The sequence below is a fragment of the Lethenteron reissneri genome, chromosome 72 (assembly GCF_015708825.2).
Source record: "Lethenteron reissneri isolate LAM-NWPU_2019-01 chromosome 72, ASM1570882v1, whole genome shotgun sequence".
Classification (NCBI taxonomy): Eukaryota; Metazoa; Chordata; class Hyperoartia; order Petromyzontiformes; family Petromyzontidae; genus Lethenteron; species Lethenteron reissneri.
Window position 1 is genome coordinate 1,541,789 of NC_083850.1, and position 25,887 is coordinate 1,567,675.

The 25,887-nt window shown below is 51.4% G+C and overlaps 2 protein-coding genes across 7 annotated transcripts in view; one reads left to right on the top strand and one right to left on the bottom strand.

Annotated features, from left to right (window-relative positions):
- Positions 1-25,887, top strand: part of LOC133361317 (zinc finger protein 91-like) — a gene marked incomplete at its 3' end in the record, with an annotated part of 1,159,662 nt that overhangs the window by 179,107 nt on the left and 954,668 nt on the right. The window lies entirely within an intron of this gene.
- TTC39A (tetratricopeptide repeat domain 39A) overlaps positions 1-25,887 on the bottom strand; it is a 44,042-nt gene that overhangs the window by 12,247 nt on the left and 5,908 nt on the right. For 4 of the 6 annotated variants that reach the window (XM_061580180.1, XM_061580178.1, XM_061580177.1 and 1 more), the window contains exons 3-17: positions 21,583-21,684; positions 20,548-20,679; positions 20,191-20,264; positions 19,892-19,959; positions 13,707-13,771; positions 13,205-13,304; positions 10,730-10,795; positions 10,371-10,412; positions 9,522-9,630; positions 8,693-8,760; positions 7,981-8,040; positions 6,885-7,046; positions 5,621-5,712; positions 4,699-4,822; positions 25-127 (exon numbers count right to left, since the gene is read on the bottom strand). In XM_061580180.1, the coding sequence (XP_061436164.1) occupies positions 25-127; positions 4,699-4,822; positions 5,621-5,712; positions 6,885-7,046; positions 7,981-8,040; positions 8,693-8,760; positions 9,522-9,630; positions 10,371-10,412; positions 10,730-10,795; positions 13,205-13,304; positions 13,707-13,771; positions 19,892-19,959; positions 20,191-20,264; positions 20,548-20,679; positions 21,583-21,684 (1,367 nt within the window). The remainder of the gene's footprint in view (positions 1-24; positions 128-4,698; positions 4,823-5,620; positions 5,713-6,884; positions 7,047-7,980; positions 8,041-8,692; positions 8,761-9,521; positions 9,631-10,370; positions 10,413-10,729; positions 10,796-13,204; positions 13,305-13,706; positions 13,772-19,891; positions 19,960-20,190; positions 20,265-20,547; positions 20,680-21,582; positions 21,685-25,887) is intronic. The other 2 variants (XM_061580182.1, XM_061580181.1) reach the window with 1 other exon arrangement.

The following is a 25,887-nucleotide window of genomic DNA, read 5'->3' on the forward strand; positions in this document are numbered from 1 at the left end:
TGGGTGGGTGAGTGGTGAACTGACCGGTGAGCGACTCCTCTGTGTCCGTGATGAGGGTGAGCATGCTGGTGGTGAGCGCTGGCTCCCGACCCACGATGGTGAAGCCGTTCCACATGTACATCATCTCCTGCGGGCACAGTGGTGGTAAGGATGTGCCTCACCAGGTGAGCTCGAGCCCCGGGGTGAACCTCAGGGTGAGCCCCAGGGTGAGCCCCAGGGTGAGAGGATGAGGGTGTTTAGGTGAGTGGGTGAGGGTGAATTGGTGAGTGGGAGAAGGTGAGTGTTAGTAGGTGAGTGGGAGTGGGTGAGGCTGTGAGTGGGTGAGTGAGTGATGAGTGACTTGTGAGTGATGAGTGAGTGGTGAGTGGTGAGTGCGTGGTGAGTGAGTGGTGAGTTAGTGAGTGACTGGTGAGTGAGCGAGTGGGTGAGTGAGTGAGTTGTGAGTGTGTGAGTAAGCGGGTGAGTGAGCGTGTGAGTGAGTGTGTGAGTGAGCATGTGAGTCCAGTAAAAACAACGTTGGTGCCGGCCGGCAACGCTGTGGTGAGCAGTACCATAGGGGGGACGTCCAATTTAGATTGGCCATTCCCCTCACTGCGTTTGTCATCACCACAGCGGCCAAATGGGGAATCTGGATGGATGTGAGGGGCTGGTAAACCCTCCACCTTCAAATAATTACCACAAAACTACGTGCAAAGTATCTAATTAAGCTTGTCCCGGAGGCCCCGGGGGGACGGGCGTCTATGACATCTCCTGGCCAAACCCCAATTTGGCGGAGCCAAGAGATTGAATCTTTACCCTCGGGGCTCCTCCAGAAACAACAAAAATCTCTCTGCTGGTGGCCACGTGGAAGGTTCGAATGCTCACTGCGGAGGAGAGGCTGCCACTCCTCTGTCGGGAGCTGGACCAGTACCGCCTGGATCACTGTGGTATTCAGGAGCTCCAGTTGACCGGCTCTGGCTCCTGCCACCATGAGGGGTGGACAGTCCTCTACTCTGGGCAGGAGACGGCCAAACAACAGGGAGTGGCTCTTATTCTGAACAAAAGAATGAAGGGGGTGTGGGAGCGTGTCGGTGAGGTGTGGGAAGCTGTAAGCCCCAGGCTACTTTGGGCTCGCCTTCCCATCAGAGGCGAGGAGTGGTGGTTGTGGTTACTTATGCCTCCACCGAAGACGAACATCCATGGAGGGATGCAGGCAAGGCCGATGAGTCAGATGCCTTTTATGACCTCCTGTCACAGGTGTTAGCTAAAGTGGCCCCTCGGGATAGAGTCATCTTGTTGGGCGACTTCAATGCCCGAGTTGGTCATGATGCTGGCACCTGGTCTGGAGTTGTTGGAAGGCATGGGCCAGATCAGCTCAATAACAATGGTAGGAGGCTGCTCGACTTTTGTGCAGCCCATGGGCTTGTAATTACTAACACGCTGTTCTGGCATCGGCGCATCCACACAACATCATGGATGCATGCCCGGGTCCAAGCAAGAACATCTGCTGGACTACATAGTGATGGAACAGCGGATGCGGGCCCATGGCTTTAACACCAGGACCTACCGTGGAGCTGATCTGCCCACTGACCATGGACTTGTCATCTGTAAGATGCGCCAGCCATTCTTCCACTCCGGTGGTGGGTATACACCCAGGACCCCATTCAAACCAATAGTGGCCTGGTCACAGCTAGCTGATGAAAGTCGCAAGCGAGAATTTCATCATCACTTGTGGCTGGGGTTGGCATCATCCCCTTCTCCTCCTGATATCAAGGGGAAATGAGCGAGGTTTAGGACTGTGGCTCATACAGCTGCAATGGCTGCTTTGGGTACACAGTCCAGACCTACCCAGAGATCCTGGCTGACAGAGGAGGTGTTCGGGCTGGCTGAGAAAAGCGACAGGCCCACTCATCATCTACAGCATCCCACGTCAGAGAATGAGGAGGCTTACCGCAGCCTATGCTCGGAGGTTCAGAGAGCCGTGAGGCGCTGCAATGATGGGTGGTGGTCGCGGGTTGCTGAGGATATGGAGTCTGCCTCTATGGCCCGCGATCACAAATCACTCTTTAACTCTCTCCATCAAAAAAGTTACTTGCAGCGATACACCTATTACCATCATTAGGGGAAAGAACGGTGATTCAATCTCCGACCTGAAGGCGATCCAAAGTCTGAGACCAGGAAAGGCTCCAGGCAGAGATGATCTCCCAATCAAAATGCTGAGGGAGGGTGGCGTTTGTGCACAGACTGCCCTACATGACATCATAACAACTATATTTGACGCTTTTGTGACTGCAGGAATCCATACTCTTTGGTTCATTCGGTAAAGTCACGTGGGTAGAAAATGCAATACATACCTACGTGACTTTAACGAAAGAACGAAAGAGTATCATAATAACTGTCTGGACCACTGGACAGGTTCTGCAGGATTGGAAGGATGCCCTGGTGGTCCCCCTCTTCAAGAAGGGGGGCCGCACATACTGTAACAACTACATGGGCATCTCACTCCTCAGTGTGCCGGGAAAGGTTCTGGCAAGGATTATTCAACATCGCCTTGCCAGGCACGCTGAGGAGAAGCTTGCGGAGCCCAAATGCGGTTTCAGGAAAGGGCGATCCTGCACAGATGCAATATTTTCTGTCCGTCTGCTACAGCAGAGGTGTAGGGAATTCCAACAAGACCGACATCTCTGCTTTATTGACCTGGTCAAGGACTATTATACCATCAGTAGGCCTGGGCTCGGGGTAGTTCTTCATGCTTTCGGAGTCCCTGACCCTTTGCTCACGATCATTAAGGACCTTCATGATGGTGAGCGGGCCTGGGTAAAACGACGTGGACGGGAGACGGAACCATTCCCTGTTCACCTTGGGGTGTGACAGGGATATCCTCTGGCTCCCACATTATTTAACATCTATTTCGATCACGTAGTTCGAGAAGCTTTCCATGGCTGTACTGGAGGAATCTCCATCTGGTAAAGATACAATGGGAGGCTGATCGATGCCCGAGTGTGGTCAATGGATGGCTCCCTATTGGTCAACCATGTTACGTATGCCGATGATCTGGTAATTTCTGCTTACTCAGAGGAGGAGTTGGAGGCGCTGCTGCTGAACCTGGAGCTTGCCATTAAGGCCCCACGCCTTACCATCAGCCCCACCAAAACTAAGCACCTGCCTGGTTATTTTGTACCATTGGACACTCCACCCCCACAACTCCCAATTGGTGATGGGGCAGTTGTGGAGAGAGTGGAGAGTTTCCCATACCTGGGCAGTGTGCTCAGGACCGGCTCCGGTTTGACAGCAGAGGTCTCACTCCGAATCAGTCGAGCGGCATTATCTTTTCATCGGTTGCATAACGCTGTGTGGAAGCTACCTGGTCTGTCGCTCCGCACGAAGATTCAGGTCTTCTCGACCATGGTCATTCCCTCCTTTCTCTACACTTGCACAAACGTGGACCCCCCTAATGGACCATCTTCGCTGGTTAGAAACATTTAGGCTGGCCTGCCTATGATCCATCCTGGGTTTAACCAGGCTGGATTGTGTGAAGAGCTCACAAATCCTTGAAAGATCTGGAAAAAGTCCCATCGGTGAGCTCCTGTGGCAGGCAAGGCTGCATTGGCTGAATCATGTCGCCCACATGCCCAATCACCGCATGCCCAAACAGCTTTAGTTCGGCCGGATAGAGGGGGCTAAACGAGCACGGCACGGGCTAGAGGGAGATGGAGTGATGTGGTACAGGAGGATGTGGAGCTGAGTGGACTTGCTGATGACTGGTACCAGCGGTGTCAAGATCGGCCTCTGTGGAGGAGGCCCGTGAAAGACGCTATTGGGCATTTTGTTGCAGTTGCCCTCTAACAACAACGGAGGGTGGGGGAGCGACGCTCACAAAAATGAGCGGAGCACTTGGTGGCTAAAGCACAACAAGTTGGCCCAGTAGGGGGCACAGGTGGTGCATCAGCCAGTCATCTCAGTCAGTCGACCCGGGGCACCTGGGTCTGCCCGGGGACCTCCTACCAGCGGGCGTTTGACACTTCACGTGGCCTCAACGTGCACATAGCCTGGTACAAGCGTCGTGGTGATGTTACCGCCAATTTGTGGTGATTGCCGGTTGTTGTTGTTAGTGGGTTAGTGAGCATGTGGGTGAGTGGGCGTGTGGGTGAGTGAGCGTGTGAGTGAGTGAATGTGTGAGTGGGTGAGTGAGTGGGTGAGTGAGCGAATGGGTAAGTGAGTGAGTGAGTGGTGAGTGAGTGGTGAGTGTGTGAGTGAGCGTGTGAGTGGGCGTGTGAGTGGGTGAGTGAGCGTGTGAGTGGGTGAGTGAGCATGTGAGTGTGTGAGTGAGCATTTGGGTGGGTGAACGTGTGAGTGAGTGGGTGAGTGAGTGAGTGCGTGAGAGAGTGGGCATGTGAGTGAGCGTGTGAGTGGGTGAGTGAGCGTGTGAGTTAGTGAACGTGTGAGTGGCTGAGTGAGCATTTGGGTGGGTGAGTGAGCATTTGGGTGGGTGAGTGAGCATTTGGGTGGGTGAGTGAGCATGTGGGTGGGTGAGTGAGCGTGTGAGTGAGTGAACGTGTGAGTGGGTGAGTGAGAATTTGGGTGGGTGAGTGAGCATGTGAGTGGGTGAGTGAGCGGGTGAGTGAGTGAGTAAGTGAGTGAGCGTGTGCATGGGTGAGTGAGCGTGTGAATGGGTGAACGTGTGAGTGGGTGAGTGAATGAGTGGTGAGTACTCCTCACCAGAGCGGGTAGCACCAGCCGGTTTGTACTCCGAGTGCCATGGTAGCGTCGTGCCTTCCGCACTGCAAACTTTTCCGTGGGCAGAGACTTCCCAGCCAGCTTCTGCCTCAACGTGGACACCTGCCTACAAGCACAACCACCAGAACCACCACTTCAACTACCACCACTACAACTACCACAACTACCACTACCATAACTACCACTACAACTACCAAAACTACCAAAACTACCACTATAACTACTACAACTACCACAACTACCACTACAACTACCACAACCACCACTACAACTACCACAACTACCACTACAACTACCACAACCACCACTACAACTACCAAAACTACCACTTCAACTACCGCCACAACCACCACAACTACCACTACAACTACCACAACTACCACAACTACCACTACAACCACCACTACAACCACTACAACTACCACTACAACCACCACAACTACCACTACCACAACTACAACCACCACAACTACCACTACAACTACTAACTATTACTATAGCTATTACAACTATCACTATAACTATCACAACCACCACTATAACTAACATAACTAGCACTATAATTAGCATAACTACCACTATAACTACCATAACTACCACTATAACTACCACAAGTACCATAATAACTACCACTACAACTACCACTATAACTACCATAACTACCACTATACCACCATACCTACCACCACAACTACTACACTCACCACTACTACAACCATTATAAAAACAAACATTACAATCACCACAACCACAACCGCTGCAACCACAACAACAACCACCACAACAACAACCACAATCACTAACCCCATGACCCTCTGACCCACGCATGACCCCACATAGCCCCCGTGACGCCACATGACTCCACGTGACCTCGCGTGACCTCGCGTGACCCTGTGTCACCCACCGGTATAAGTCCTCCTCACTCTCCCTCACCATCCGCTTCTCCGCTGGTGAGACCATGGTGAGGAACGCAGCCTTCATGTACACGTACGTGGCCTGGGGGTGAGGGGTGAGGGGTGGGTGTTATGGGTGAGGGGTGGGTGAGGGGGTGAGAGGGTGACTCGGTGAGTGACCGAGTGTGAGGTGATCGAGTGACTGAGCGAGCGACTGACTCACTGACTGAGTGACTGAGTGAGTGAGTGAGCGAGTGATTGACTGAGCGAGTGATTGACTGAGTGAGTGAGTGACTGAGCGAGCGAGTGACTGAGCGAGTGATTGACTGAGCGAGTGAGTGACTGAGTGGGTGAGTGAGTGAGTGAGCGAGCGAGTGAGTGAGTGAGTGACTGAGCGAGTGAATGATTGAGCGAGCGAGTGACTTACTGAGTGGGTGAGTGAGTGAGTGAGTGACTGAGCGAGCGACTGACCGACTGAGTGGATGAGTGAGTGAGTGAGTAACTGAGCGAGCGAGTGAGTGACTGAGCGAGTGAGTGACTGAGTGGGTGAGTGAGTGACTGAGCGAGTGAGTGAGTGACTGAGCGAGTGATTGAACGAGCGAGTGGGTGACTGAGCGAGTGATTGACTGAGAGAGTGAGTGACTGAGCGAGCGAGTGAGTGACTAAGCGAGCGAGTGACTGAGCGAGCGAGTGGGTGACTGAGCGAGTGATTGACTGAGTGAGCGAGTGAGCGAGTGACTGAGCGAGCGAGCGAGTGACTGAGCGAGCGACTGAGTGGGTGAGTGAGTGAGTGACTGAGCGAGTGAGTGAGTGACTGAGCGAGTGATTGACTGAGCAAGCGAGTGACTGAGTGAGCGAGTGACTGAGCAAGTGAGTGACTGAACGAGCGAGTGACTGAGCGAGTGAGTGACTGAGCGAGCGACTGACTGAATGAGTGGGTGAGTGAGTGAGTGAGTGACTGAGCAAGCGAGTGAGTGACTGAGCGAGTGATTGACTGAGAGAGTGAGTCACTGTGCAAGCGAGTGAGTGACTGAGCGAGCGAGTGACTGAGCGAGCGAGTGGGTGACTGAGCGAGTGATTGACTGAGCGAGCGAGTGAGCGAGTGACTGAGCGAGCGAGCGAGTGACTGAGCGAGCGACTGAGTGGGTGAGTGAGTGAGTGAGTGACTGAGCGAGTGAGTGAGTGACTGAGCGAGTGATTGACTGAGCGAGCGAGTGACTGAGTGAGCGAGTGACTGAGCGAGTGGGAAAGCTGGTTAGCGGGGTGAGCGCTCACCCTGGACCAGTTGTTCTGCTGTGCCAGGAGATCTGCGTAGTGGAAGGCTTCAAGCCACTGCATGCGGAAGGTGAGGCACCACATGAGCTCCCAGTAGCACATGTGGTGGAACTGGGGCCACAGAGACTGGGAGCTCACACACTCCTGGAGCTTCATCATGGCCTATTGGGCACGGCAGGGAGGGTGGGACACAGCATGGACTCAGTACTCACAGACTCAGCACTGCACCATAGACTCAGCACTGCCCATAGACTCAACACTGTACCATAGACTCAACACTGTACCATAGACTCAACACTGCCCTTAGACTCAACACTGCCCATAGACTCAACACTGTACCATAGACTCAACACTGCCCATAGACTCAACACTGCACGATAGATTCAACACTGCCCTTAGACTCAACACTACACCATAGACTCAACACTGCCCATAGACTCAACACTGCCCTTAGACTCAACACTACACCATAGACTCAACACTGCCCATAAACTCAACACTGCCCATAGACTCAGCACTGCACCATAGACTCAACACTGCCCATAGACTCAACACTGCACCATAGACTCAACACTGCCCATAGACTCAGCACTGCACCATAGACTCAACACTGCACCATAAACTCAACACTGCTCCATAGACTCAACACTGCACCATAGACTCAACACTGCCCATAGACTCAGCACTGCACCATAGACTCAACACTGCACCATAAACTCAACACTGCACCATAAACTCAACACTGCACCATAGACTCAAGACTGCACCATAGACTCAACACTACACCATAGACTCAGCACTGCCCATAGACGATAGTGTGGGCAGAGATAGTGGGGGAGATAGTGGGGGGAGGGGGGAGATAGTGGGGGGGGCTTTGTGGGGAGAGGGGTAGATAGTGGGGAGGGCCAGTGGGGGGAGATAGTGGGGGGGGGGCTAGTGGGAGGAGGGGGAGATAGTGGGGGAGGGGAGATAGTGGGGGGGGGGCTAGTGGGGGGAGGGGGGGTAGTGGGGGGAGGGGAGATAGTGGGGGAGGGGAGATAGTGGGGGGGGGGCTAGTGGGGGGGTAGTGGGGGGGAGGGGAGATAGTGGGGGGAACCTCTGGGATGTTCCCTTTGATCTCTTCAATTCTTCCAGCAAAGAACAGGAAAATAGCTCCCTGCAGGCAACATCACCATCACTAACATCAACATCACTAACATCACCATCTCTACATCACTAACATCACCATCTCACCATCACTAACATCAACATCACTACATCACTAACATCACCATCTCACCATCACTAACATCACCATCTCTACATCACTAACATCACCATCACTCACATCACCATCACTAACATCAACATCACCATCACTAACATCACCATCACTCACAGCACCATCACTAACATCAACATCACCATCACTAACATCACCATCACTCACATCACCATCACTAACATCAACATCACTCACATCACCATCACTAACATCAACATCACCATCACTAACATCAACATCACTCACATCACCATCACTAACATCAACATCACCACCACTAACATCACCATCACTAACATCACCATCACTAACATCACCATCACTAACATCACCATCAGTCACATCACCACCACTAACATCACCATCACTAACATCACCACCACTAACATCACCATCACTAACATCACCATCACTAACATCAACATCACCACCATCAACATCACCACCATCAACACCATCAACATCACCCCCATCAACATCACCACCATCACCACTTCAGTGTTAAGTGGTCGGTGATATTGGTGCCAGGCTAGGTGCACCTCACATTAGGGTATCTCTGTAGGTAGGGCCTCAGGATCTCCTCTGCTTCTGTGACGTCACCTTCCCCGGTGCCTGGGCAGAGACAAAGGCAATAGTAGAGATCATCCAGATAGCCTCTAGCCAGCTCTCCCCTAGGTCCACTCAGCCTGAGATTATTTTACTGACTGAGAGGCCCACAGACTCATCACACAGAGACCCATAGACTCACTACACAGAGACCATAGACTCATCACACAGAGACCCATAGACTCACCACACAGAGACCCACAGACTCACCACACAGAGACCCACAGACTCACCACACAGATACCCATAGACTCACCACACAGACCCATAGACTCACCAAACAGACCCATAGACTCATGACACAGAGACCCATAGACTCACCACACAGAGACCCACATACTCACCACACAGATACCCATAGACTCACCACACTGACCCATAGACTCACCAAACAGACCCATAGACTCATGACACAGAAACCCATAGACTCACCACACAGATACCATAGACTCATCACACAGAGACCCATAGACTCACCACACAGATATCCATAGACTCACCACACAGACCCATAGACTCACCACACAGACCCATAGACGAATGACACATAGACCCATAGACTCAGCACACAGAGACCATAGACTAATCACACACAGACCCACAGACTCACCACACAGACCCATAGACTCACCACACAGACCAATAGACTCATGACACAGAGACCCATAAACTCACCACACAGAGACCCACAGACTCACCACACAGAGACCCATAGACTCATCACACAGAGGCCCACAGACTCACAACACAGAAACCCATGGACTCACCGAGGACGAAGCTGATGAATGTGTGGTAGCAAAGGAGCCCCATTGCACACAGACACGAGCGGAGGGTCTTCCCCACGGCTCCTTCTCTCAGCTGGGACAGCGCCACTTCCTAGACAGAGAGTGCGCAAGCAAGTGAGCAAGCAAGTGAGCAAGCGAGTGAGCGAGCCAGTGAGCGAGCGGGTGAACGAGCGGGTGAGCGAGCCGGTGAGCGAGCGGGTGAGCGAGCGGGTGGGCGAGCGGGTGGGCGAGCAGGTGGGCGAGCAGGTGGGCAGGTGAGTGAGTGGGCGGGTGAGCGGTGGGCGAGTGGGTGAGTGGGTGAGTGGGTGAGCAGGTGATCAGGTGAGTGTTTGAGTGAGCGGGTGAGTGGGTGAGTAGGTGGGTGAGTGGGTGAGTGGGTGAGTGAGCGAGTGGATGAGTAGGTGGGTGGGAGGGTGCGTGAGTTAATAACGTAGGCACCACCCCAAGGTGAACAGGGAATGGCTCCGACCCCCTGCCACGTAGCTTTACCTGGGCCTGGCCACCATCATGAAGGTCCCTAATGATTTTGAGCAGAGAGTCAAAGACTCCGAAATCACGAAGAACAATCCAGAGCCCAGTTCTACTGATGGCATCATAGGCCTTGACCAGATCAATAAGCAAACGGACAGAGAATATGGCATCTGTGCAGGACTGCCCTGGTCTGAAACCGCATTGGGACTCCGCAAGCCTCTCCCCAGTGCGCGGACACAGGGAGGGACATGGAAACAGATGATATATGAAGGAGACACGAAGATCCCAGTCAAACACGGAAGAGTCAGATACACAGGGACACATGGAGATGAGACACGGAGACACGGATGAGACACGGACCTGCAATGGTAACCTGTTGGTTCCATGCAATTCAGGCACCCCCTAAAGAAGAGAGACAAAGACGGACCTGACTCACTTGCCCACCCACTCAAGTACTCACCCATCAACCAACCACTCACCCAACCACCCACCCACCCAACCACTCACCCACCCACCCACCCATTCACCCACCCACCCACCCAACCACTCACCCACCCACCCACCCAACCATTCACCCAAGCACTCACCCAACCACCCATGCCCTCACCCACCCACCCAACCACTCACTCACTCAACCACCCACCAAGTCACCCAATCACCCACCCACCCACTTACTCACCCACCCACCCAATCAGTTACCCACCCACCCACTCACCCACCTTGTTACCGGAGAAACCAATGAATTCGAGGAGCTTCAGAATCCGCGTTGGAACCATGGACAGAATCTGTGAAGTTACAACACCATCACCACCATTAGCATCGTCAGCACCGTCAGCACCATCAATACCATCAGCACCATCAGCACCATCCAATACCAATACCCGCCATTCGCCACTAAGTGACGGTGACGTCACCACGGCGCCTGCGCCAGGCCAGGCGCACATTTGAGGCCATGTGAAGTGTTGAAGGCTCACTAACAGGAGGTGTCGAGACAGACCCAGGTGCCATGGGTCGTCTGACTGAGATGACCGGTAGATGCACCAGCTGATCCCCCCTACTGTGCCACCTTACTGCATTTTAACCACTCGGCGCTCCGCTCATTGTTGTGAGCGTCGCTCCTCTGCCCTCTGTTGTTGCTGGAGGGCGACTGCCTCCAACTGCCCAGTAGCGTCCTTCACAGAACCTCCTCCATAAAGGACGATTTTGACACCGCTGGTACCAGTCACCGGCAAGTCCACTCAGCTCCACAACCTCCCGTACCGCATTAGTCCATCTCTTCTCCAGCCCATGTCGTGCCTGTTTAGTCCCCTCTATGTGGCTAAACATAAGCTGCTTGGGCATGTGGTGGCTGGGCGAGCGTGCTCAATGAGCCAGCCAATGTAGCCTTGCCTGCCGGAGCTCACTGATGGAACTGTGTCTAGATCTAACCCAGGATGGATCGTGAGCATGCCAGCCTGAATGTTTCTAAACGGCGCAGATGTTCCATGAGAGGGGTCCACTTTCACAAGCGAGAAGGAAGGGCACGACTGTGTCCGAGAAGACATGAAGCTTCGTGCGGAGTGACAGACCAGGTAGCTTCCACATAGCATTGCGCAGCCGATGAAAATATAATGCCGCCCAACTAATTCGGAGTTAGACCTCTAAAGTCAAACTGGAGCTGTTCATCAGCACCATCGCCACCATCACCATCATCAACCCCTATCCCCATCAGCTCCACCAGGTAGGTCCTGGTGTCAAGGACGTTGGCCCACATCATCTGCTGTTCCGTCACTCTGTAGTCCATCAGATGTTCTTGCTTGAACCTGGCGTGCATCTTTGACGTTGTGTGGATGATGCAGCCATAGCAGCAGTTGGTGAGCCACAGTCCAGAACCTTACCCATTTCCCCTTGACATCGAAAAACTAAAACATTAGGATTAGGATCGAACTTACGACCTCCTATATACCAGGTGAGGTAGTTAACATCTCCTACCCATCGTGATGATGATGTGAGAGATGCAGAGTCGAAATATACAGCAGCAGGCATTGTCAGGATCGGGATCGAACCCATGATCTCCTATATACCAGGTAAGGTAGTGAACATCTCCTAGCCACCGTGATGATGATGAGAGAGAGAGATGCAGATTCCAAATATACAGCAACAGGCATCGTCAGGATCGGGATTGAACCCACGACCTCCTATATACCAGGTGAGGTAGTGAACATCTCCTAGCCACCGTGATGATGATGATGAGAGAGAAAGATGCAGATTCCAAATATACAGAAGCAGGCATCGTCAGGATCGGGATTGAACCCACGACCTCCTGTATACCGGGCGAGGTAGAAGGGGGAGATGATGCCAACCCCAGCAGCAAGTGATGATGAAATTCTAGCTTGCAACTGTCATCAGCTAGCTGAGACCAGACCACTGTGACTCTTTGAATAATGGCAGGCGCATCATCTTACAGATAACAAGTCGATGGTCAGTGGGCAGCTTAGCTCCACGGTAGGTCCTGGTGTCAAGGACATGGGCCCTCATCTGCTGTTCCATCACTATATAGTCCAGCAGTTATTCTTGCTTGGACCCAGCATGCATCCATGATGTTGTGTGGATGCGCCGATGCCAGAACGGCGCGTTGGTAAATACAAGCCAATGGGCTGCACAAAAGTCTATCAACCTCCTTCCTACCATTGTTATTCAGCTGCTCTGGCCCATGCCTTCCAATCGCTCCAGATCAGGTGGCAGCAGCATAACCAACTCGGGAATTAAACTCACCCAACAGGATGACTCTATATCTCGAGGGGCCAATTTAACTAGCACCTCTGAGCGGAGGTCATAGAAGACTCATCGGCCTTGTCTGCATCCCTCCACTGATGTTCATCTTCGGTGGGCATAAGCAACCACCACCACCATTCCCCTCACCCCTGGTTGATGGGGAGGCGAGCCCACAGTAGCCTGGGACTTGCAGCTTCCCACACCTCACCGCCACACTCCCATACCCCCTTAATTATTTTGTTAAGAATAAGAGCCACTCCCTGTTGTTTGACAGTCTCCTGCCCTGAATAGAGAACTGTCCACCCCTCATGGTGGCAGGAGCCAGAGCCGGTCCACCGGATCTCTGGAATACCGCAGAAATCCAGGCAGTACTGGTCCAGCTCCTGACAGAGGAGTGGCAGCCTCTCCTCCACAGACACACCACGCCAAGGTTATGGTACCAGGTTAAAGGTTCCAGTCCCCAGGTGAACTCCGCCCTCAAACTCAGAGACATTTTCTCCAGCCATGACCCAGGGAAGAGCGAGCATCTGCTGGCATTCCCTGCAGAGAGGGAGACAGGGAGTGAGTGGGTGGGTGAGCGGGTGAGTGGGCGAGTGAATGGGTGAGTGGGCGGGTGAGTGAGTGAGTGAGTGAGTGAGCGAGTGAGTGAGTGAGTGAATGGGTGAGCGGGTGAGTGGGCGAGTGGGCGAGTGAGTGGGTGAGTGAGCGGGTGAGTGAGTGGGAGAGAAAGAGTGGATGAGAAAGAGTGGGTGAGCTGGGGAGGGAGGGAGGGGGGTAAGTGGGTGGGTGAGTGAGTGAGCAGGTGAGTGGGAGAGAGTGGGTGAGTGTGTGAGTGAGCGGGTGAGTGAGCAGGTGAGGAGAGAGGGGATGGATGATTGTGGTGGAGGTAGTGGTGGTAGTGGTGGTTATGGTGATGTGGTTGTGATGGTTGTGGTGTGTTACTTGTAAATGTTGTAGCTCTGTCGAACTTTAATCCCTCCTTTGATGAAGTTGATCATATTCTCATCCTGCAACCACAACCACCACAAAAACCACAACCACCACAACCATTACCACTGCCACAACCACAACCACCATACCTGCCACAACAACAACCCCCACCATTACCACCACCACTATTAAACCCCCACAACATCCACAACCACAACCACTTCAACCACAACAACTCCCATCACCATAACCGCTACAACCACAACCACCACATCCATAACCACTAAAACCATTACCACCACCACTACCACAACAACCAGACCAATAACTATAACCACACTCGTGAGTGAGTGGGTGGGTGAAGGAGTGAATTAATGCATTCCTGAGTGGGTGAGCAGATGATTGATTGGGTGAGTAAGTGGGTAATTGACTGAGTGAGTGAGTGGTAAGTAGGTGGATGAGTGAGCAAGCGGGAGAGTGGGTGAGTGACTGAGAGAGTGACTGAGATAGTGAGTGAATGAGTGAGTGGGTGGGTGGGTGATTGACTGTCTGAGTGAGTGAATGACTGACTGGGTGGTTGATTGAATGAGTGGCTGAGTGGATGAGTAAAAGAGTGAGTGATTGGGTAGATGAGTGATTGGGTAGGTGGTTGATTGAGTGGATGATAGAGTTAGTGAGTGGTGAGTGAGTCGGTGTGTGATTGAGTCGGTAGGTGATTGACTGAGTGACTGAGATGGTGAGTGAGCGGGTGGTTGATTGAATGAGTGACTGAGTGAGTTGGTGGGTGATTAAGTAAGTGAGTGGATGGGTGGGAGACTGAATGGGTGAGTGGTGAGTGGTTGGGTGGGTGAATGAATGGGTGAGCGAATAAGTGAGTGATTACACAATTTTTTAGACGTCGTCTGCTTGAGAGATTAAATGTGCTGTTTATTATGGATTTTGTGCTTAATTCAAATATGCCAATTAAAACAACTGATTGGCTACTGTTCCCAAGATATTTCAGTTCTTACATTTTGTCTATGTATATTGTGTAGATAGTAGAGTTTTACTCATAAATTACTAACCAAGGCCTTTTCATGTGTTTATCGTTGCTTTACATGCTTACATGTCACCTGTCCTGTTCATGTAACACTTTAAAAATCAGCAACAGGTTTACATAAATAAAATGTATTATGAAACAAAAGGCAAAAACTATTATGTATATATAAGTACAGAGTTTAGTCCTTATTCAGTGTCTACTCGGCGCTTCTTGGCTTGTTTCTTGTATTCATTAAATGGAGCATCTCTTGTCACTGTCCAGAAATAATCTGCAAGCATTGATGGGCTCCATTTGCCCTGATAGCGTTTTACATTGTCGCAATGTCCTGGTAACATCGCTCGCCATGCTCGTCGCTTACTGCTCCACAGTTCAGTGGGAAAAAATCTAGATGAGAGTGCAAAATGCGTATCTTTAGTGACATGTTGCAACCAAGGCTTTTGTATGCCTTGAGGAGGTTTTCCACCAACTCCATGTAGTTATTTTTTCCGATAAAATGTGTTGCGACTAACTGGAAACGTCGTGATTAATTTTATTTTATACCTACGTGACTTTACCGAAAGAACCAAAGAGTATGGAAGGCTTTCCATGCCGTTTTTTCCTTGCCACGCAGTGCACTGTCAAATGCATCATCTTGAAGAAGTTCAAGAATCTGAGGACCAACAAAGACACCGTCCTTTATCTTAGCTTCACGTATCCTTGGACATTTTCCACGGAGGTACTTGAAAGCTGCTTGTGTTTTGTCCATCGCTTTGACAAAGTTCTTCATGAGACCCAGCTTGAGGTGTAAGGGTGGCAACAAAATCTTCCTCGATTCAACAAGTGGTGGATGCTGAACACTTTTCCTCCCAGGCTCCTATGACTGTCGGAGTGGCCAATCTGTCTTGATGTAGTGGGAATCTCTCGCACGACCATCCCATTCGCAGAGAAAATAGCAGTAATTTGTGTATCCAGTCTGCAGACCAAGCAAAAGAGCAACAGCCTTCAAATCGTCACTAAGCTGCCACTGATGTTGGTCATAGCTAATGCGCCTCAAAAGTTGTTTCATGTTGTCATAGGTTTCCATTATATGGACTGCATGACCAACTTGAATTCATGGTAAAACATTGCCATTATGCAGCAAAACAGCTTTAAGACTCATCTTCCATGAATCAATGAACAGTCTCCACTCCTCTGGACCATGAACGATGTTGAGGGCTGCCATCACACCATCCATGTTGTTGCAGGCTACAAAAGATCACCTTCCCTAAAGAAGAATGGGACAAGATCCTTTTGATGGTCACGGAACATGAAAATCCTAACATCACCTGCCAGGAGATTCCACTGCTGCAGCCTGGAGCCCAACAGCTCTGCCTTACTCTTGCGTAGTTCCAAATCCCTGACCAGGTCTTTCAGTTCGCCTTGTGTTATGATGTGTGGTTCAGAGGAGGAGGATGGGAGAAAATGTGAGTCATGTGACCTTGATGATTCAGGACCAGAAGTTTTATCCTCTTCGTCTTCCTCGTCTGACTCAAGTGAGAATGATTCTGGGGCATCAGGAACCGGCAGTCCTTCTCCGTGGGGTCTGGGATTACAGCTGCTGCAATATTTGGATAATGCAGTGCACTTTTTATTCTTTGACACACCTTTCCCAACTGGAGGTGCCATGCAGAAGTAACATTTGCTGATATGATCTGTTGGCTCTTTCCAAATCCTTGGCACTGCAAAAGGCATAGATTTCCTTTTCCTGTTCAACCACTAGAAAAGATTTGTGCACAAGTGTTGCAGCATATGTGTGGGGCCCACATTTTTTCCTGATCTCCAATTTTGCAGCCAAAACAAAGATGATAGGCTTTCTTAACCGTAGTGGTTATACTGTGCTTTGGTGATGAAAAAGTCACTTCACCACAAATATAGCAGAAGTTATCTGCTTTGTTCACACAAGTATGAGGCATTTCTGCTCACTTTGGCTAAACAGAAATGTGTCCCTTTGCAAAATCAAACACTGACAAATAAGAGAGCATGACACTGCATCATTTCTAGAGCTGATATAGGACGATTTGTTCAGCAGAGGGACTAAGCCAAGTGAAAATTGCATCATCCATGACTTCTAGGAATAACATGATGCAATTCATATCATGTATGATGCAATACGAAGTTCAGATTGCATCATTTATTGTTTTGCTCAAAAAGCAAGTACTGTCCAAACCCAGTCATAGATTTATTCATAGATCCCTTCCCTTGATAACTCACTTATCTTTCGATTTAAAGCTTTCGTGACTGCAGGGATTCATCTTCTTGGTTCTTTCGGTAAAGTCACATAGAAGGGAAATAATAAAATAAAAAAAGATTGTATTTATCATGTTATTATGTATATTGTATTTTATTATGTTTTATTTTTATTATTTTATTATTTCCCTTCTACGTGACTTTACCGAAAGAACCAAAAAGATGAACTCACTTATCCATCGCCATTCCCAAGTCAAGGGTCGTATATGTAGTGACTGGGATTGTCGCTGTGTGGTGCTGGGCTTGCGAGGCCACAATGGGATGTCTACTGTTGTGTGTACACCCCGGACACGAGGTGTAGTACCAGCCCTAGTGGGGGCTTGGGTGAGCGCTGGTTAAGCGCGGTGACACCACGCACAGCGTGCGGTGCGGGCTCCCGTTGAGAGAGCGTCAGCCAGCTGGGGTTACGTTGGGGGCATGATACTCTGGCTGACCTGGGGTCATGTGACCGGATCATACTGGAGGGGGACCACCGGTGGAGGGGGCCAATGGGTGGTCACGTGGTCCGAGAAGAACTCTCGAGAACCTTCGGGCAAGAGGCGAGAGAGATCGAGAAGGTGGGCGGGGCGAGAGGCGGAGCCAGCCCCAGCCCGGCCCGGTATAAGGGGGGCCCTGTGAGGGGCTCGGGGTTCTTACTGTTGGAAAGGCAGGAAATCCACGTTAAGCTTGAAGAAGCCTCCAGACACGCGGTCCGGGACTCAGCTTGTGGTCCGGACCAGGATAGCGGAACCGTGTCTAATTCCGCCGTAGCGTGGCCAGTTGGGTGACACCACCCGTGAGTATGTTGTGTTAATAGCCTGGAGTATGTTGTGTTAATAGCCTGGAGTATGTTGTGTTAATAGCCTGGAGTATGTTGTGTTAATAGCCTGGAGTATGTTGTGTTAATAGCCTGGAGTATGTTGTGTTAATAGCCTGGAGTATGTTGTGTTAATAGCCTGGAGTATGTTGTGCTAAGAGTTCAATAAAACGTGTTGCTCCCAAGACAACGTCTGCAACTCAGTTGGACTCACTACATATGTAGAGGTGTTACGGGAGGGCGAACAAACACACCAGGGGTGGTTATGCCCGCACGCGGAAGGATGCTTACATCCACGTCTGCAGCGTTTAGCCTGGGGGGCTAAAACGGCGCTGTGATCCCCCACGGCTCCACCCCTCGGTGGGGGAGTTGCTATATAAGGCAGTGAGCCGGAGGGCTCGGGGTTCAGTGTTTAGCTTAAACCAGCGAAGAAGGAAGACCGGCTAGATAGGCCCTGGGACTCCCCTGGATCACCGTCCTTCTAAGGACCGACCAGGGCAAGCCAGTGGCGTGGCCCTGAGAGCCCAGAGCCGATGTTCTTGTAAGAGCCGGTCTGGGGACTCAAGGTGCCGTAATCCCAGCTTGACCAGAGCTGGGTCAGCTAGCCTCCCATAGCTCTGTAGTGGAGGACCTGGGAGTAGGCTAGCCGGGATAGAGATTGTGGGATCTCCTTGTTAGACGGGTGAAGGGGCCAATACCCCTTCGAGTGTTGTATACTTTGGCCTGTATAGAGTGGAACGGTTAATAAATAAGTGTGCCTCCGACTACGTCGTCCAAGTCTCTTTGAACCTACTACACATATGTAGTGCCTGAAAGTACGCGTCACGCGCGGAGGTCGGTGTGCGCGCACGCGGCGTACAGTGGGAGCAAATAAGGACAGGGGGCGCTGATTGGCTGGTCATTGTTGTTGTCGGGATGTGGGGCCGTGCTGTCTGAAGATGGTAGCAGGTGGCAGGGAGTAATTAAGGACGCAGGGCGCTGATTGGCCGAGACGTTGTTGTTGTCGCGGAGTGGCGCCGCAATGTCTGGAAAAACATGCCAAGTGGCAGCGGGGGCTGGGGGCGAGTGGTGTCGCGGGGGATGCCCCAGATTAATTGGGGATTAATTGGCTCGGGGATAAAGAGAGGGGTTTTTGGAGGAGACGGGAGTTCGCACCTGGGAGGAGACAGAGGATGGACGAGTCGGAGCAGCAGAGCCAACAACAGTGTAGGGTAGCAGTGGAGAAGCATAGAGTAGCAGTGGAAAAGTGTAGGGTAGTAGTGGAGAAGTGTAGAGTAGCAGTGGAGAAGTATAGGGTAGCAGTGAAGAAGTGTAGAGTAGCATCGAGACGATGAAGCCAGTATGAAGTGGCTGGAGAGTGGGAAGTGAAGCTGATGCAGTTACGAGAGTGGGACGGCGGAGCTGATAAAGAGTAGCCGAACTGTGGTGGAGAGAGTGGAGAGGAGAGTCGACGGAGGAGTGATGGGGAGCGAGTGAGGCCGGCGGAACACGGCGAGCGAGCGGAGAGCGCAGAGGAGAAACGTGGATCGGTGTTAGCTGGAGGAACGTTGAGCGATGTTGGATGGAGAAGTGTTGATCGAAATACACGAAATAAAGTGAAGAGAAAAGACAAGAAGCTGTCGTGTCGAGTCGAGCACTACACATACATACTTACCCAGTAGCATATCTTGAAAACTAGAGGCAATCAACAATTTTAAGCATCATTTTCATTCTCAGTGACCCAGAATTAGTCAAGTTGGACTACATTTATTTCTGAAGCATTTTGGCTGTAGACCAGTGAATTAGCTGAGTGGTAAGTGAGTACGTGAGCGAGCGGGTTACTAATTGTGTGAGCGAGTGAGCGAGTGAGTGACTGACTGACTGAGTGGCTGAGTGACTGAGTGATTGAGTGGGTGGATGAGTGAGTGGATGGGTGGGAGAATGAATGGGTGAGTGGGTTAGAGAGTGCATGATTAAGGGATTGAGTGAGTGAGTGGTGGGTGAGTGGACGGGTGAGTGAGTGGATGAGAGTGGAAAGTGGTGGGCGAGTGCGTAGGTGGATTAGTGGGTGAGTGAGTGAGCGGTGAGGGGTGGTGAGTATGTGGTGAGCAAGTCTACCTGTATGAATGTGAGGCAGGCCTTCTGCAGGAGGCATTCAGCAAAGCAAATCTCGGCATGGAGCTCCTCTGTGGGACAAACATCATGGGTGAGCAGTGGTGAGTAGTGGTGAGTGGGTGGTGAGTAGTGAGTGAGTGGAGAGTAGGTGGTGAGTAGTAGTGAGTGGGTGGTGAGTAGTGAGAGAGTGGTGAGTAGTGGTGAGTAATGGGTGAGTGAGTGGAGAGTGGGTGGTATCTCTGTGTCCCCATGTCTCCGTAGCCTTATGTGTCACCGTGTCCCCATCTCAGAGTGTCTCTCACCCTCTGTGAGCTGCTCGTCTGTCCGGGAGACGAGGCTGGAGATGGAGTCAACCACGGAGCTCTTTCTGCGGAACCTGAAACGGGAAGAGGAACCAGCCAACTCGGGGAGACGCGGGGGGACGCGGGGGGACGCGGGGAGACGCGGGGAGATGCGGGGAGACACGGAAAGCCGCAGTGAGACTCGGGGAGAGGCGGGGAGGCTTGGGGAAACTCAGGGAGATGCGGGGAGACGCGGGGAGACTCGGGTAGACTCGGGGAGATACAAAGAGACACAGGGAGACTTGGGGAGATGCAAAGCGACACAGGGAGACTTGGGGAGACGCGAGAAGAAGCAGGGAGATTCAGGGAGACTCTGACCTTGCACACACATCCAGTGCTTGCTTCAGGGCCCGGTTGGCAGAATCCATGTTGACCGGGTCAAACGTCAACATGGCCTGCATGTTGGTGATGGTGCCAAAGACCAGGGCATGGTACATACTGGTGGAGACACTGAGACACACGGGGACATACACACACACAGGCCAGTTTTAGCCAATGGGCATTGCTGAGTCGTTGGGAAGTGTTGAGTTTATGGGCAGTGTTGAGTCTATGGTGCAGTGTTGAGTCTATGGTGCAGTGTTGAGTCTATGGTGCAGTGCTGAGTCTATGGTGCAGTGTTGAGTCTGTAGTGTTGTAAAAGACGGACTTCTAAACTTCTTTATGGCACACACTGTTTATTGTCTTAATACAGTCCCTATCACACAAAGGGGTATATGGTCTCCTCACCTGTTACCCTGAGGAGGTGCAGCCTCCGGACCTTGCAGGCTATCTAATCTCCCTGCTATCCCAGCGTCCTCTGGCTGGACCTAGGGGATCTCTCCCCGACCACTGGTTACACTGAGCCCTAGCCCTGATAAGGGCTGGGAGGGCTTGGTCCAGGGTCCTAGATGTCTTCGGCCGACTTGGGTCTTCGTGTAGCAGAACTGGCCAAGAGCTCTCAGCGCTCTGGCTTTTATACCTGTCCGTGGCCGGGTTGTCCAATCCCCGGCCACCTTGCGGAACCCTCCGATTGGTCCTTCCCAATCTGGCGTTTGGATCCTACCTCCCCCATTTGACCCTGACCGTTTGATTGAGCGGGAAAACCTTGTTTACGATCCGCTCTCTCAGTTTGCGAACAGCGAGTAGTTAACACCACTACACGTCTATGGTGCAGTGTTGAGTCTATGGACAGTGCTGAGTCTATGGGCAGTGTTGAGTATGGTGCAGTGCTGAGTCTATGGTGCAGTGTTGAGTCTATGGGCAGTGCTGAGTCTATGGTGCAGTGCTGAGTCTATGGTGCAGTGTTGAGTCTATTGGCAGTACTCTGAATCTATGGTTTATTGGGTTACCGGGTTACCAGGCCATGACACTGACCTGGGTTTCAGTGCATCTGCTGCCTCTGTGAAGTGGTTGCTGAAGAAGAGGTCCAGTGCCTCAGAGCAGAGACGCGTCGACTCGCTCAGAGACACGGGAGGCCTAGGGGAGACACAAAGAGACACAAAGAGACACTCAGAGACACGGAGAGACACTCGGAGACACGGAGAGACATGGGGAACATTCAGAGACTCATAGAGATACAAAGCAAAGCGAGCTAGTGAGTGAGTAGGTGAATGAGTGGGTGGGTGAGTGATTCAGTGGGTGGGTGGGTAAGTGGGTGGGTGAGTGGCTGGGTAAGTGAGTGGGTGAGTCAGTGGGTGGGTGAGTGACTGTGTGAGTGAGTGATTGAGTGAGTCTGCTGGGCGAGTCAATGATTGGGTGAGTGAATGAGTGCCTGGGTGAGTGATTGGTTAAGTCAGTGGGTGGGTGAGTGGCTGGGTGAAGGAGTTGGTAAAAGAATGGCTCGGTGAGTGAGTGGGCGAGTGAGTGAGTGGGCGAATCAGTGGGTGAATGCGTGAGTGGGTGAGTCTATGAGTGATTGGGTGAGTGAATGAGTGGCCGGGTGAGTGATTGGTTAAGTCAGTGGCTGGGTAAGTGATTGGGTGAAGGAGTTGGTGAAAGAGTGGCTGGGTGAGTGAGTGGGCTAGTGAGTGAGTGGGTGAGTGAGTGGGCGAGTCAGTGGGTGAATGCGTGAGTGGCTGGGTGAGTCAGTCATTGGGTGAGTGAATGAGTGACCGGGTGAGTGGGTGAGTCAGTGAGTGGGTGAGGCTGTGTGACATCACGGGGTGAGTCACTGAGAATTCGAGTTGGACCGGAAAAACCGGCCAGTGAGTGGTGGAGCAGTGATTAGCGCACTGGGTGACTGTGTGTCACTTTGCATGTGCGTAGCGGTTGGCGCCACGCTGCCCAACGAACCCCGGCGAACCAAGTTCGCTTCCCGCTCACGGCCAACACCGATGGCGATTATCTGAACCGGTCCTGGGCCTCCCCTAGGTCGACTCAGCCTCAAATTAGTTATTTATGCGGGTGTGTAAACATCGCCACTGGGGAGACAAAGGCGGTCGGGCGTTGTTGTGCTGGTCACCCACCCCCTCGTGTACCGTGCCGGCCTTCATAGGTGCTACTCGCTAACAGCACTTGTCCCAACAGCCTGATGAGGCTGTATGGGGGATATGTGTCTGTCTTTGTGGGGAGTGGTGGCACAGCGATTAGCACACTGTGTGTGTCTGCTGGGAGCAGTGGCGTAGCAGTCGGTAGTGCCTTTGAGATACAGAGACCCATAGAGATACACAGACCCATAGAGACACACAAAGACCCATAGACACACACATAGACCCATAGAGATACACATAGACCCATAGAAATACCCATAGACCCATATAGATACACATAGACCCATAGAGACACACATAGACCCATAGAGATACCCAGCGACCCAGAAACATAAAGACCCACAGAGATACACAGGGACCCATAGATATACCCATAGACCCATAGAGACCCAGAGACACACAGCGACCCAGAAACATACAGAGACCCATAGCGATACACAGAGACCCATAGAGATAGACATACCCATAGAGACCCAGAGACACACAGAGACAAACAGCGACACAGAAACATACAGAGACCCACAGAGATACACATAGACCCAGAGAAAAACACAGTGAAACACAGAGACCCATGGACATCCATAGACATCCAAAGAGACACAGACACAGAGGAGACCTATCAAGAAACACACAGAGATCCACAGAGACACAGAGATAGACATACACACAGATATATCGAGACACAGACAGACAGAGATACAAAGACAAAGGTCCCCGTGTAGCCCTAACAGACTGCTGGAGCAAGTGCTGTTAGCGTGCACCTATGAAGAGTGGCAACGGCACATGAAGGGGCGGGTGGTTGGCACCACGCTTGGCCGCCTTTGTCTTTCCAGGGGCGATGTTTACTAAACGCCGCACCGGGTACTCATTTGAGGCCGAGTTGAACTAGGGGAGGCCCAGGCCCGGTTCAGATGAATCGCTACTGCCACTGGTAGTGTGAGTGATGGCCTTGAGCGGGATTCGAACTCGGGTCTCTGCCGGGTTCGTGGCGCAGAAGCGCGCTAACCGCTGCGCCACCGCTCCCCCCCCCCCCCTCCGACTTCTTGCGAACGTTTGCAAGTGGATTTGTCCATACAGCTCGGTGGTTCATTGTGCGTACGGTGAGCGTTACGAAACCCCTCACGGTTCAACAACAAAGGGCAGCGTGGGCTCAGGTCACAAATGCAGAGCGGTCCCAGACTTACGAATTCCCGACGTACGGACGCCACACTTGCCACACTTGCGGGAGCCACACTTATGGACGCCCGACTAGCAAGCGATCCGCACTTACGAACGAGCTTCCGTGAGATTCATTTTCGCAACCATCCAACTTACGAAGCTTCAGCCCGTAACTTGCAAACCGAGACATTACTTTTCGATTTAAAGCTTTCGTGACTGCAGGGATTCATCTTCTTGGTTCTTTCGGTAAAGTCAGGTGAAGACCAGGTCTGTCGGAAAGACAGACCTGTTCTTCACCTGAGGACGGCTGCTTGCGTTGTGGCCGAAACGTCGTGAGAATTATTTCATTATGTTTTATTATTTTATTATTTCCCTTCTACGTGACTTTACCGAAAGAACCAAGAAGACAAGACATTACTATTTTGTAACCATCCGAGTTACGAGCGTGCAAACGCACCGTACGTCTTCTCATTCACGAGTTTAACAATGCTCACCCATTTTTTGTTGTTGAAAAGTACAGCACATTTCCTAGCACTGACCGTACGGGCATTTAAACACAGTTATATTTCTGTGTTCCGACTTATGAAGGGCCATTCCACTTATGAACGAATCTCGGAACGTAACCCGTTCATAAGTCAAGGACTGCCCTACCGTATACACGTACGGTGGTTGTGATGAAACTTGCTACGGCTCGACAGAAACGGGAGGCATTTTCTCGACTCACAAACAAGAAGTGGTATTGCACCTGTGCATGCAATACTGCGATAAATACATACCAAATTATAAAGGGGGGTTATGTTGGGTTAAATTGCTCGAGGATGAATGTCGTGTCATTAAAGCCGCCATCACCCCACACGGCCAGTCAGTTGAAAGATGTGTGTCACGCAAACACAACGTGTGCAATTAGTTGCCAGTGCAGCAACTACCCGGTTCTTGTGTGTTTGAGAGTAAACCCACAGCTACATTTAGAGTTGAAGTAGCCGGTGACGTGTCGCTGGTGATGACAACAAGAACAAGCAGCAGCCTCATCAGGCGATTATCCAGAGTCGTGACAAAGAGCAATGGTTGTCTTGCATCTGTTGTCCGTCCCCGCACCGCCGATGAGCACGGTTTGACCACGCACGGTGCCAAGAAAGTTCATCACACGTACGTGCATTACGTTCATCTGAGTATATGCGATACACGTTACCGGTTGGGTTAGTCACAGTTAATCAACATACGATAAGCTGAATAGGCGTGCAATTAATCGTCACCAGGTACTCAAACTGTAGATGTACCAGTGGGTTTACTCTCCAACACACAAACGGTTAGTGCTGTACTAGTATACTACATTATACACTACACTATACACTACACTACCACACTACACTACTAAACACTACACACTAATATACTACACGATACACCACTATACACTACACTATACACTACACTTCATTGTAATGTAGTCGTGGGTTTTCTCTCCAACACAGTTGTACACGTTGTGTTTACGTGACACAAACCCCTGAACGACTTGGCAGTGTCGGGTGGTGGCGGGTTTAACGACGCAGCATTAATATTCACGTAATCTAACCGACAAAAACAACCTTTATTTTGGACACTCGTGGTCGCAGAAGCATGTCAAAGTGATCAATATGGTGGAGTAAATACGACGTTCAATAAAGCAACGTGACCAGAACAAACAAAATCAGTTTTATTTCAACTAACCTCGGAATCCTGCCACCGGCTTGCTAGCCGGAAGGGGAATTATGAGGCTCGGGTGCGATGCCAGAGACTCATTACACCATACAGGGGATCACTCCGCATAGCAAAACAATTCCGCGTGTTCGCTTTGCAAGTTAGGAGCCGAACGTCCTTAAGTCGCGTGGTTGAAAGTAATAACGTCCTACGGAGGTTCGTAAGTTACGGGCCGAATGTTCGTAAGTCGGATGGTTCAAGTAACGTGATCCGTTTGTAAGTGTGAATGCTTGTAAGTCAGACGGCTAAGAATACTCACATCTAACAGCGGTCCATTCATAAGTGTAGTTCGTCC